The sequence below is a fragment of the Pelobates fuscus genome, unplaced genomic scaffold, assembly GCF_036172605.1.
Source record: "Pelobates fuscus isolate aPelFus1 unplaced genomic scaffold, aPelFus1.pri scaffold_51, whole genome shotgun sequence".
NCBI lineage: Eukaryota > Metazoa > Chordata > Amphibia > Anura > Pelobatidae > Pelobates > Pelobates fuscus.
This window is the reverse complement of record NW_026961858.1, coordinates 1-14,244: the sequence shown is the minus strand read 5'-3', so window position 1 is coordinate 14,244 and position 14,244 is coordinate 1. Positions and strand designations below refer to the sequence as shown.

Sequence of the window (14,244 nt, the reverse complement as noted above, 5' to 3'; positions counted from 1 at the left end):
ACCCTGTGAAGCACAGGACACAAAGTTACAACAGCCAATCAAAACAGGCCTGTGATACAATCAACAAACACAATGGACTAACTCAATTACCCACAGTCAGAAAACACATTTTTCACAAAACACAGAAAACACCCCAAAACACCACATATCCCCACAAATTATACATCCCTGGATAGCCCTGATGTTTTGACCGACCGCAAGCATGGATTTCATGCCCCAAATAGTTCCACAGATTTAGGCTGTGCGGCCAGTCTATATTCTCCTCTATCCTGGAGATAATTGGCTTAAGTGGCTGTGGTAACTTAATTATCTGCAGGTACAGGAAATATCTCTAAGTCAAAAACTGTTACAAAAAACACATAAAAATACATAACTCTTATAATACAATGTTTAACCTATGTGTGCAACATATCCCCAGATAGCTTGGATCTGAGCCCTCAATATGTCCGAAAAGCACTCAGATCTCATGAGTACAATTGGATCGCCATGGGGTTAAACAATAGCAATGGCTGATGGGAGATTGAGGAGGGACAAGGCAGCCAGTTTAAACTGGAATAGCAGTGTCCCTGGGACAACGCCCTGCTGGAGAAACAATAGGACAGGAAAAAGGGCGAGGGAAAGAGGCACATTTTCCCATGGAAGTCAATATTAAGCATGTCTTTTTGCAGGGCCCATTGTCTTTGGGCAAAAGGCTGGCCATTAGTCCTCTCCAAAAACCAGTGGCGAAACTGCTTTCATCACACCCTATCTACACCCCTCACCCTAAAAATAGTGAGGGTGGACCAATAACTATGTACCTGTAAATAAATAAATAAAACTTACCATTTGATGTCTTCTTTTTTCTAAAATCTTCTTTTTTTAGCACCAAAAAAGGCCAAATAAAAAACCATAATAACCGTCACACTTTATAAAAAACAAACCAAAAACCTGAGCGCTTGCCCCACCCTGCAATAAGGCTTAGAGCACCCTGGTTGGTTGGTTAAGTCTCTACATTTACCTGTCACAGCACTCTGATTGGTTAGCTTGAAATCCAACCAATCAGAGTGTTCTGTGTCATTTTACACAGCATGGGAAAGTTCTTTGAAATTTTCCCATGCTGTGTAATTTGACTCATAACTCTCTGATTGGTTACTTCGCACGCTGTGTAAAATGACACAGAGCTCTCTGGTTGGATTTCAAGCTAACCATTCAGAGTGCTGTGACAGGTAAATGTAGAGACTTATAAATAAACAAATTTAGACCACCCAAGTGCAGTGTGTGTACAATAAATAAAACAGTGTAACAAAGGATTCCTCTCAATCCTCAAGATAAATGCAAAAATAAGATACACCTAAATATATAAGCAGAGAAAAGAAAAAACTCAGATAAATAGCATATATCAACAAATGGCCCCCTGTATCAATATTGCACTCACAGACTGAATTAATTTTACGGGCTCATCAAATAAGTTAGATTTTCACGGATCCACCATCCCTCAGATCTCCATGGATTCATGCAAGAAATATATAAATTGACATAGTACAGCACTGTTTGTAGAAATCACACGCATTATTAGGTACACTTACAGTCATGGGCGTCCGCAGGAATTTTTCCAGGGGGGGCATAATTGTAATGACATCCATGCTTGGCCCCTTTTTGACAGTGTCATGAAGGGGAGGAGCTTAGTCATTATCGCATAAAGCCAGGGTGAATAGCGTTTTCACAACTATGGTGTCAGGAATACGTGTGACATGTCATGATTCCCTTTTATTCCAGAAGCTTGGTCCTTAAGGGGTTAAATTCATTTACCTGTCAGAGCACTCTGAATGTGTTCTAAGCCTAACTGCAAGACGGGGCAAGGCTTTATAAGCCTTCCCCCACCCTGCATAGCTCCGTGTGAGAGGAGCCCTCCATGGGTGAAGATTAATTTTTTTTTTCTGTCTGATTTTCTTTTTTTTTTTTTTTTTGCATTCAGGGTTTTTTTTTTTTGCTTAAAGTGCGACGGGTATTATGGTTTTTTATTTGCCCTTTTTTGGGGCTGAAAAAAGATTTTTAGAAAAAAGAATACATCAAATGGTAAGTTTTATTATTTATTTACAGGTACTTGGTTATTGGTCTCCCCTCACTATTTTTAGGGTGAGAGGGTAGGTAGGGGTTAATTCATTTTGTTTGGAAGGGGGTTAATTAATTTTGTTTCGGAGGGGGTGACTAGGAGTTCGGGGACCCCTAGTCACCTGGGGGGGTTAGATTTTTATCTAGGGCCCCCAACCGCTGCTCAGGGGTGGAGGCCTGGGTGGGGGGAGGACAATAGGTCCCCCCCTTATTCTAATTTAGGGCCCCCTCCCACCGCTCAGGGGTGGGGGCCAGGGGGGGGGGCAATAGGTCCCCCCCCTTATTCTAATTTAGGGCCCCCACCCGCCGCTCAGGGGTGGGGGCCGGGTGGGAGGACAATAGGTCCCCCCCCCCTTATTCTAATTTAGGGCCCCCTCCCACCGCTCAGGGGTGGGGGCCAGGGGGGGGGGGCAATAGGTCCCCCCCCTTATTCTAATTTAGGGCCCCCACCCGCCGCTCAGGGGTGGGGGCCGGGTGGGAGGACAATAGGTCCCCCCCCCTTATTCTAATTTAGGGCCCCCTCCCACCGCTCAGGGGTGGGGGCCGGGTGGGAGGACAATAGGTCCCCACCCATTTATTTTACTTTAGGGCCCCCACCCGCCGCTCAGGCGTGGGGGCCGGAGTGGGAGTAGATTAGGTCCGTCCCCCTTAATTTACTTCATGTCCCCCACCCGCCGCTCAGGGGTGGGGGCTGGGGTGGGGCAATAGGTCCCCCCTTCAGTTTAAAAGCCCCCATTTGTGTGGCACGGGTGGGGGCTCGGGAGGGGAGACTTTTTTTTATAGCGGTATAGCGAATAGGGGCAGAATTTACTAATACTAAGTTATTTTTACTTAGTATTAGTAAATGTGGCTGAAAGACCAATTTAGGTCTTTCAGCCTTTTGGTAGATAGCTCCCTAATACCGTGGGAATTAGGGAGTATCTACTTATTCATTCCCATCCATTGACAGGCTAAATAACTTTGATTTTATATGAATGTGTTACTTGATTGTTGTAAGTATTGCAAATGCTTACAGCTGAATCCTGGCTATAGTTACATAGCTGAAAAGAGACTTGCGTCCATCAAGTTCAGCCTTCCTCACATATGTTTTTGCTGTTGATCCAAAAGAAGGCAAAAAACCCAGCCTGAAGTGCTTCCAATTTTGCAACAAACTAGGAAAAAATTCCTTCTTGACCCCAAAATAGCAGTCAGATGTCTCCTTGGATCAAGCAGCTATTAACCCACTAATTAGAAATTGTATCCCTGTATGTTATGTTTTTGCAAGTATTTATCCAATTGCAATTTAAACATCTGTATAGACTCTGACAAAACCACCTCTTCCGGCAATGAATTCCATATCCTTATTGCTCTTACTGTAAAAAAACCTTTTCTTTGCCTTAGATGAAATCTCCTTTCTTCCAGCCTAAATGTGTGACCTCGTGTCCTATGTATAGCCCTGTTTATGAATAGATTTCCAGATAATGGTTTGTACTGGCCCCGAATATATTTGTATAATGTTATCATATCCCCTCTAAGGCGCCGTTTTTCCAAACTGAAGAGATTTAAATTGTTTAACCTTTCTTCATAACTAAAATGCTCCATTCCTTTTATCAATTTTGTAGCCCGTCTCTGCACTTTTTCTAGTGCCATGATATCCTTCTTTAGAACAGGTGCCCAAAATTGCACAGCATATTCAAGGTGTGGTCTTACCAGCGATATATAAAGAGGCAAAATTATATTTTCATCTCGAGAATTTATGCCCCTATTTATACATGACAAAACCTTACTGGCCTTAGCAACGGCAGATTGACATTGCATATTGCTACCTAATTTGTTGTCCATAACAATTCCCAAATCCTTCTCGTGTGTGGTTATCCCTAGTTCACTACCATTTAGGGTGTAAATTGCTTGTGCATTCTTAACCCCGAAGTGCATAACTTTGCATTTTTCTACGTTAAATTTCATCTGCCATTTTAGTGCCCAGTCCCCCAATCTATCCAAATCCCTCTGCAGCAAGGCAATATCCTGCTCACATTTTATTACTTTACAAAGTTTTGTGTCATCTGCAAACACTGATACATGGCTTTCAATGCCCATTTCAAGATCATTTATAAATATGTTAAATAGAAGCGGTCCCAAAACAGAACCCTGAGGGACACCACTTACCACTTTTGTCCAGCTTGAAAATTTACCATTTAGGACAACTCGCTGTACTCTATCCTTAATCCTTATGTTCTACCCAAGAACAAGAATATTCATCTAGACCAATTTCTTTTAGTTTGAAGACTAACCTATTGTGAGGAACCGTATCAATGCCTTGGCAAAATCCAAGTAGATCACATCCACTGCAACACCCTGATCTATATTTCTACTTACTTCTTTGTAGAATGCAATTAGGTTAGTTTGACATGACCTATGTTTCATAAAACCATGCTGATTATTGCTAATAACACAGTTCTTCCCAATGAATTCCTGAATATTATCCCTTAATAGCCGTTCAAATAATTTCCCAGTCACAGAAGTTAAGCTCACAGGTCTATAGTTTCCAGGCAAGGATTTTGAACCCTTTTTAAATATAGGAACAACATCTGCCTTCCTCCAATCCTCCGGTACAATACCTGAAACAAAAGAATCTTGAAAAATTAAATACAGCGGTTCACTTATTTCCCCACTATGTATGTATACTTTTTATTAAACTGGTATACAGTGTAACATTCTTCATTCTTCCACTGGGTATATTAGTACTTCAGCAACTTTGTCAAATTCGGCACTTCGGAACTTTGGCAATTTGGAAATTCATCTATTCGGACATTCGGAAGCATCTGAATGTCCGAATTGCCCCAAATTCGTCTGAATTGACATTCGGAACGAAACGAATTGCACATGTCTAGTCTCAGGTTCCCCCTAGTAATTGTGGAGCTGAGTTAATGAAATATGTGAGCTGTGAATGGCAAACATTGTGCATGTGGGTGTGTGGGGTACAGGGTATGATTTCAGCTAGTAGCCTAATTTTTTGATCAGTAAGAATGGAGCAGAGTGTAAGGTAAGGGGAATTGTGATAGGTAGAGAAAGAGGCTGGATTCATGCCCTGGTGGAACTGTGGGTTGTAAGTTAGAGGAAAGAGAGGTGAGGGGTATAGGGATATATTGGAGAGTGGTCTGATTTGGTGCCAGATTCTCAATGTTGGGGAAATAGTGGGGTGGAAGGATGGGTTGAGAAGGGTTTTACCCCTCTCTTGACATGGAATGGTGCACAGCAGAGCTTGGAAGCCCATATTTTGCTGGTGTACTCAGTGCTTTTGATTATTGGGTCATGGTCATTCATAAATCCTCGTTAGGATTACTGCCTTGTGATAGGCTTCCAAGTTGGGCAAACCTAAGCTTCCCTGTAGTTTGTGGCCCATAAGGCCTTGAAGGGAGATTCTGGGGTGTTTGTGCACCCATAGGAAAGAACTGAACAGACGTGTTATGGTTGTGAAGAAGGATTTTGGTAGAGCAATGGGCAGGGTTTGTAACATGTACAACAATTTAGGTACGGTGTTTATTTTTAGAATATGCTCTGAGCAAACCAGACAAATAACGATTTGTGCCATGTGGCCAGGTCTGTCGCCATAGATTGAAGGAGGGGACTCGATCTTTTACTAAATCTATTTTTCCTTTGCTCACTTTGATCCATTCTACTGCCTTCAATTATTAACCTCATTATCTCCATTCTTCAGATTTAGATTTACTCAATGTGTGTCCTCCGTTTGATCCCTCCATCTGTCCACTGGCCAAACCGGGGCCTGATGAGTGTAAATTCGACAGTCCGTGTCCAAGTGGCAAAAAATGCTGTTGCTCCAACTGTGGCTGGAAATGTGTAACCCCTGTGCAAGGTAAGCGAGAATGTTCCTTACAGGTTTATCTGCACCAACACACACTTATTGCGTATAGTATATTGAGCACATCATGGCTTCTCATTTTCTCCATTATCTTTGGTTTTATCGCCTTCAAACACTTTACCTCCTTGTATTCTGCTCCACAGATCTCTCTCTGGACAAATGCCACCTCCCAGACCCTTGTTTTATAGTCTCCTTCCACACCTGCTCTGTCCAGTCACACATCCAGTCCAGGCATCTCGTTGGCCAGTTCTGGGATCCTTGGATTTCTCTATACATTATCTACAACTATCATTCTATCTATGGACTTTTCATATCGTTTGTCCACCTAAATACTTTTCTATGTATCTGCCATCTTTAACTTATTAAACATAGCGGTTTTATCCTACGGAACATCTTCAGAATCCCTCCATTCTGCTCAATGTGACTGTATTTCAAATTCACTTGTAACATATTGCCTGCGTTGTGTCCTTTTTGCAGTAAGACCTGGGCGCTGTCCCCCTATTGTAGTCAGATGTAAGTTCCCACCACCGAAGCCCACATGCCAAGCTGATTGTGACTGTCCAGGCAAACAGAAATGCTGTAATATTTGTGGGAATAGCTGCTGGGATCCTGCAGAAGGTAATTCTGCATGATAAGTCTGCATAATACCATAAGGTTTCATGGCTCACATTTCACCAGAGCACCATAACCGTGATTATTAGAAAATGTCTAACTAGTTTCACTTTTCCTAAAGCCCATATTTATCCACTGAATCTGTGAAGATGTTCTATATATTGGTAGGCATCCTTTGGCACTCCAGATGTTGTGGACAACATTTCCCATGACGCTCTGTGACGTACCCTGCAATATCCCTTTCTACTGTTATTTTCCCCACATTCAGTGGTTAAATCTACCTAATACCTACCACACCCCTAGCTCATTAACCTCAAAATAACCACAAAGTTAAGTGCTCTCCCTGGACAGCCGCCGTTTATATAACCGAACAACACGTGCACTGGAAAATGGCTGCCATCTTGTCTCCCAAAAGAAGGCAGCGGTACGTGGTCATTGAGTGTCTGGAACTCCAAGCCAGACACTCAAACCCGCGAACATGGTAACATTGTACCAACCCTGCTTCTATTCCCAACAAGCCAGGAGAGCGCTATACGGTGAAAACTAGATGAATAATTGCTACATATGAGCCAGGGGAACTGTTTGGTATTTCATTTGTTTAGGGACTCCCAAAAGTGACTGACCACTACCACTTTTCTTCTAGAACTATATTGGGCAGATGCCAGGTGTGCGGTCGGTCGGTCAAAAGTTTACCCTAGTGGCGATTCGGCTGTATTAATGGGATCTGAGCGCTATTTGGACCGTTTGGGAGCTCAGATCCATGCTATCCAGGGATATAGGACCTGTGGGGGTCCCTTGTAATATTGTATATGTTTTGGGGTGTTTTGGGCAGTGTACCTCTGTTTTGCTGGAGATCCCATGTAGGGGGTCTGTGTATAAAAGTGGGCCATCTGGCCATAATAAAGCCTTCCAGTTGTACCCTTCATCAAGTCTTGACTTATGTTTGGGTATGCGAACGACGAAGCGCTTGATTTTTTTCCCACGACCTGCTTGGATTTTAGAAGAGTACGAATTAGCGTACCATATCAATGGGTTATATTCACATAACCTACTAAGAATTCAGGAGAGTGCCAAGGAACACACTATATAAAAGGCCTATATTCACCTAACCCTCTAGGAGTTCGGGAGAGTTCGAACAAATGTACTATATGAAGAACGAGAGGTTCGTTACACGCTCCTACAGTCCAACTACAAAGAGATGTATCCCACAACATCTGGAGTGCCAAAGGTTACCTTCCCCTGAAAAAATCTATATACCATTAATGGTGAGCTCAATGTGAGTGCACTGGACAAATGGTGCAGAAAAAGATTTCCAACACAATGAAGGGCGTATTTGCCTGAAGAGATGGTGTTTGCATGTGGGGGTATATACACATACACAGCCACACACAACAGACCCATAAATACACACCAAACTTAAGTATATACACACACACTTACACAACCATTCAAACACACACAGATACACACATATAAAGATACACAGACTGGATGTAAAGGGATATTACAGATTGGGAGACTGAATGTAAAGGGATATTACAGATTGGGAGACTGAATGTAAAGGGATATTACAGATTGGGAGACTGAATGTAAAGGGATATTACAGATTGGGAGACTGAATGTAAAGGGATATTACTGATTGGGAGACTGAATGTAAAGGGATATTACAGATTGGGAGACTGAATGTAAAGGGATATTACAGATTGGGAGATTGAATGTAAAGGGGATATTACTGATTGGGAGATTGAATGTAAAGGGATATTACAGATTGGGAGACTGAATGTAAAGGGATATTACAGATTGGGAGATTGAATGTAAAGGGATATTACAGATTGGGAGACTGCATGTAAAGGGATATTACAGATTGGGAGACTGAATGTAAAGGGATATTACAGATTGGGAGACTAAATGTAAAGGGATATTACAGATTGGGAGATTGAATGTAAAGGGATATTACAGATTGGGAGATTGAATGTAAAGGGGATATTACAGATTGGGAGACTGAATGTAAAGGGGATATTACAGATTGGGAGACTGAATGTAAAGGGGATATTACAGATTGGGAGACTGAATGTAAAGGGGATATTACAGATTGGGAGACTGAATGTAAAGGGGATATTACAGATTGGGAAATTGAATGTAAAGGGATATTACAGATTGGTAGACTGAATGTAAAGGGATATTACAGATTGGGAGACTGAATGTAAAGGGATATTACTGATTGGGAGACTGAATGTAAAGGGGATATTACAGATTGGGAGACTGGATGTAAAGGGGATATTACAGATTGGGAGACTGGATGTAAATGGATATTACAGATTGGGAGACTGGATGTAAAGGGGATATTACAGATTGGGAGACTGAATGTAAAGGGGATATTACAGATTGGGAGATTGAATGTAAAGGGATATTACAGATTGGGAGATTGAATGTAAAGGGGATATTACAGATTGGGAGACTGAATGTAAATGGATATTACAGATTGGGAGACTGAATGTAATGGGATATTACAGATTGGGAGGCTGAATGTAAAGGGATATTACAGATTGGGAGACTGAATGTAAAGGGATATTACAGATTGGGAGGCTGAATGTAAAGGGATATTACAGATTGGGAGACTGAATGTAATGGGATATTACAGATTGGGAGGCTGAATGTAAAGGGATATTACAGATTGGGAGACTGAACGTAAAGGGATATTACAGATTGGGAGATTGAATGTAAAGGGGATATTACAGATTGGGAGATTGAATGTAAATGGATATTACAGATTGGGAGGCTGAATGTAAAGGGATATTACAGATTGGGAGATTGAATGTAAAGGGATATTACAGATTGGGAGATTGAATGTAAAGGGGATATTACAGATTGGGAGACTGAATGTAAATGGATATTACAGATTGGGAGACTGAATGTAATGGGATATTACAGATTGGGAGACTGAATGTAAAGGGATATTACAGATTGGGAGACTGAATGTAATGGGATATTACAGATTGGGAGGCTGAATGTAAAGGGATATTACAGATTGGGAGACTGAACGTAAAGGGATATTACAGATTGGGAGATTGAATGTAAAGGGGATATTACAGATTGGGAGACTGAATGTAAAGGGATATTACTGATTGGGAGATTGAATGTAAAGGGGATATTACAGATTGGGAGGCTGAATGTAAAGGGGATATTACAGATTGGGAGACTGAATGTAATGGGATATTACAGATTGGGAGACTGAATGTAAAGGGGATATTACAGATTGGGAGACTGAATGTAAAGGGATATTACAGATTGGGAGACTGAATGTAAAGGGGATATTACAGATTGGTAGACTGAATGTAAAGGGATATTACAGATTGGGAGACTGAATGTAAAGGGATATTACAGATTGGGAGACTGGATGTAAAGGGATATTACAGATTGGGAGACTGAATGTAAAGGGATATTACTGATTGGGAGATTGAATGTAAAGGGGATATTACAGATTGGGAGACTGAATGTAAATGGATATTACAGATTGGGAGACTGAATGTAAAGGGATATTACATATTGGGAGACTGAATGTAAAGGGATATTACAGATTGGGAGACTGAATGTAAAGGGGATATTACAGATTGGGAGACTGAATGTAATGGGATATTACAGATTGGGAGACTGAATGTAAAGGGGATATTACAGATTGGGAGACTGAATGTAATGGGATATTACAGATTGGGAGACTGAATGTAAAGGGGATATTACAGATTGGGAGACTGAATGTAAAGGGATATTACTGATTGGGAGATTGAATGTAAAGGGGATATTACAGATTGGGAGACTGAATGTAAATGGATATTACAGATTGGGAGACTGAATGTAATGGGATATTACAGATTGGGAGACTGAATGTAAAGGGGATATTACAGATTGGGAGACTGAATGTAAAGGGGATATTACAGATTGGGAGACTGAATGTAAAGGGATATTACAGATTGGGAGACTGAATGTAAAGGGATATTACAGATTGGGAGACTGAATGTAATGGGATATTACAGATTGGGAGGCTGAATGTAAAGGGGATATTACAGATTGGGAGACTGAATGTAAAGGGATATTACAGATTGGGAGACTGAACGTAAAGGGGATATTACAGATTGGAAGACTGAATGTAAAGGGGATATTACAGATTGGAAGACTGAATGTAAAGGGATATTACAGATTGGGAGACTGAATTTAAAGGGATATTACAGATTGGGAGACTGAATGTAAAGGGGATATTACAGATTGGGAGACTGAATGTAAATGGATATTACAGATTGGGAGACTGAATGTAATGGGATATTACAGATTGGGAGACTGAATTTAAAGGGATATTACAGATTGGGAGACTGAATGTAAAGGGGATATTACAGATTGGGAGACTGAATGTAAATGGATATTACAGATTGGGAGACTGAATGTAATGGGATATTACAGATTGGGAGACTGAATGTAAATGGATATTACAGATTGGGAGACTGAATGTAATGGGATATTACAGATTGGGAGGCTGAATGTAAAGGGGATATTACAGATTGGGAGACTGAATGTAAAGGGATATTACAGATTGGGAGACTGAACGTAAAGGGGATATTACAGATTGGAAGACTGAATGTAAAGGGATATTACAGATTGGGAGACTGAATTTAAAGGGATATTACAGATTAGGAGACTGAATGTAAAGGGCATATTACAGATTGGGAGACTGAATGTAAAGGGATATTACAGATTGGGATACTGAATGTAAAGGGGATATTACTGATTGGGAGACTGAATGTAAAGGGGATATTACAGATTGGGAGACTGTATGTAAAGGGGATATTACAGATTGGGAGATTGAATGTAAAGGGATATTACAGATTGGGAGATTGAATGTAAAGGGATATTACAGATTGGGAGATTGAATGTAAAGGGGATATTACAGATTGGGAGACTGAATGTAAAGGGGATATTACAGATTGGGAGACTGAATGTAAAGGGATATTACAGATTGGGAGACTGAATGTAAAGGGATGTTACAGATTGTGAGACTGAATGTAAAGGGGTATTACAGATTGGGAGACTGAATGTAAAGGGATATTACAGATTGGGAGACTGAATGTAAAGGGGATATTACAGATTGGGAGACTGAATGTAAAGGGATATTACAGATTGGGAGATTGAATGTAAAGGGATATTACAGATTGGGAGACTGAATGTAAAGGGATGTTACAGATTGGGAGACTGAATGTAAAGGGATATTACAGATTGGGAGATTGAATGTAAAGGGGATATTACAGATTGGGAGACTGAATGTAAAGGGGATATTACAGATTGGGAGATTGAATGTAAAGGGGATATTACAGATTGGGAGACTGAATGTAAAGGGATATTACAGATTGGGAGATTGAATGTAAAGGGATATTACAGATTGGGAGACTGAATGTAAAGGGATGTTACAGATTGGGAGACTGAATGTAAAGGGATATTACAGATTGGGAGATTGAATGTAAAGGGGATATTACAGATTGGGAGACTGAATGTAAAGGGATATTACAGATTGGGAGACTGAATGTAAAGGGATGTTACAGATTGGGAGACTGAATGTAAAGGGGATATTACAGATTGGGAGACTGAATGTAAAGGGATATTACAGATTGGGAGACTGAATGTAATGGGATATTACAGATTGGGAGACTGAATGTAAAGGGATATTACAGATTGGGAGACTGAATGTAAAGGGATATTACAGATTGGGAGATTGAATGTAAAGGGATATTACAGATTGGGAGACTGAATGTAAAGGGATGTTACAGATTGGGAGACTGAATGTAAAGGGATATTACAGATTGGGAGACTGACTGTAAAGGGTTATTACAGATTGGGAGATTGAATGTAAAGGGATATTACAGATTGTGAGACTGAATGTAAAGGGATATTACAGATTGGGAGACTGAATGTAATGGGATATTACAGATTGGGAGACTGAATGTAAAGGGATATTACAGATTGGGATACTGAATGTAAAGGGGATATTACAGATTGGGAGACTGAATGTAAAGGGGATATTACAGATTGGGAGACTGAATGTAATGGGATATTACAGATTGGGAGACTGAATGTAAAGGGGATATTACAGATTGGGAGACTGAATGTAAAGGGGATATTACAGATTGGGAGACTGAATGTAATGGGATATTACAGATTGGGAGACTGAATGTAAAGGGATATTACAGATTGGGAGACTGAATGTAAAGGGATATTACAGATTGGGAGATTGAATGTAAAGGGATATTACAGATTGGGAGACTGAATGTAAAGGGATGTTACAGATTGGGAGACTGAATGTAAAGGGGATATTACAGATTGGGAGACTGACTGTAAAGGGTTATTACAGATTGGGAGATTGAATGTAAAGGGATATTACAGATTGGGAGACTGAATGTAAAGGGGATATTACAGATTGGGAGACTGAATGTAATGGGATATTACAGATTGGGAGACTGAATGTAAAGGGATATTACAGATTGGGAGACTGAATGTAAAGGGATATTACAGATTGGGAGATTGAATGTAAAGGGATATTACAGATTGGGAGACTGAATGTAAAGGGATGTTACAGATTGGGAGACTGAATGTAAAGGGGATATTACAGATTGGGAGACTGACTGTAAAGGGTTATTACAGATTGGGAGATTGAATGTAAAGGGATATTACAGATTGTGAGACTGAATGTAAAGGGATATTACAGATTGGGAGACTGAATGTAAAGGGATATTACAGATTGGGATACTGAATGTAAAGGGGATATTACAGATTGGGAGACTGAATGTAAAGGGGATATTACAGATTGGGAGACTGAATGTAAAGGGATATTACTGATTGGGAGACTGAATGTAAAGGGGATATTACAGATTGGGAGACTGAATGTAAAGGGATGTTACAGATTGGGAGACTGAATGTAAATGGTTATTACAGATTGGGAGACTGAATGTAAAGGGATATTACTGATTGGGAGACTGAATGTAAAGGGAATGCTACAGATTGGGAGATTACATGGAAACGTGTTCTTTAGATTGCATGCAGCAAACATAATCAGCTGATCCCTCTCAGCCAATGATCTAAGCCTTGCAGTTTTCTAGCATTGGTAGTGGAGATGGAGATCTGCTTGGTGGACCCCCAGGTATGGAATCAAAATATGGTCTGACTCCTTACCGTGGGGTAATGCCAGGGCACTTCAGGCACCATGGCAATTACAGCGGCCTATAGTGGCTATGGTGCGTTTAGTTTACCTTAAAATGATTATATTTTGTGATTCTCTGAAAACTAGTCTTGTTCTTTGGTTGTAACTTGTATTGTCATTGTATTTACCTTGATTATTACAGAGCCACATGGCGTTTGTCCTGTGGGTGAGACCAAGAAGAATAAGAGTCTGGTTTGTCCATCCGTACTTTGTAGTCGTGATTCGGACTGTGCCGCGGATGAGAAATGCTGTGTCTCTGGGGACGGACAGAAGTGTGTGAAGCCTTCTTCAGGTACAGAGACCTTGGATTTTATTTTTTTAATATGTAATAGATATTTTCCAAAGAGGAGTGATTGTTGGCGTCTGACTGTTGGCTTCTGAGTGACTGTTTGTGGCTTACTGACTGTTTGCGGCTGACTTATTGACCATTAGTGACTGAGTGACT

The 14,244-nt window shown here is 40.7% G+C and overlaps 1 protein-coding gene across 1 annotated transcript in view; it reads left to right on the top strand.

The window, feature by feature from the left end:
- The window catches only part of LOC134584681 (cysteine-rich motor neuron 1 protein-like), a gene marked incomplete at its 3' end in the record, with an annotated part of 68,857 nt that extends 54,766 nt beyond the window's left edge, over positions 1–14,091 (top strand). Inside the window, exons 9-11 of the mRNA XM_063440534.1 lie at positions 5,789–5,944; positions 6,428–6,568; positions 13,942–14,091. Coding sequence (XP_063296604.1) covers positions 5,789–5,944; positions 6,428–6,568; positions 13,942–14,091 — 447 coding nt within the window. The remainder of the gene's footprint in view (positions 1–5,788; positions 5,945–6,427; positions 6,569–13,941) is intronic.
- Positions 14,092–14,244: the final 153 nt, after the last annotated feature.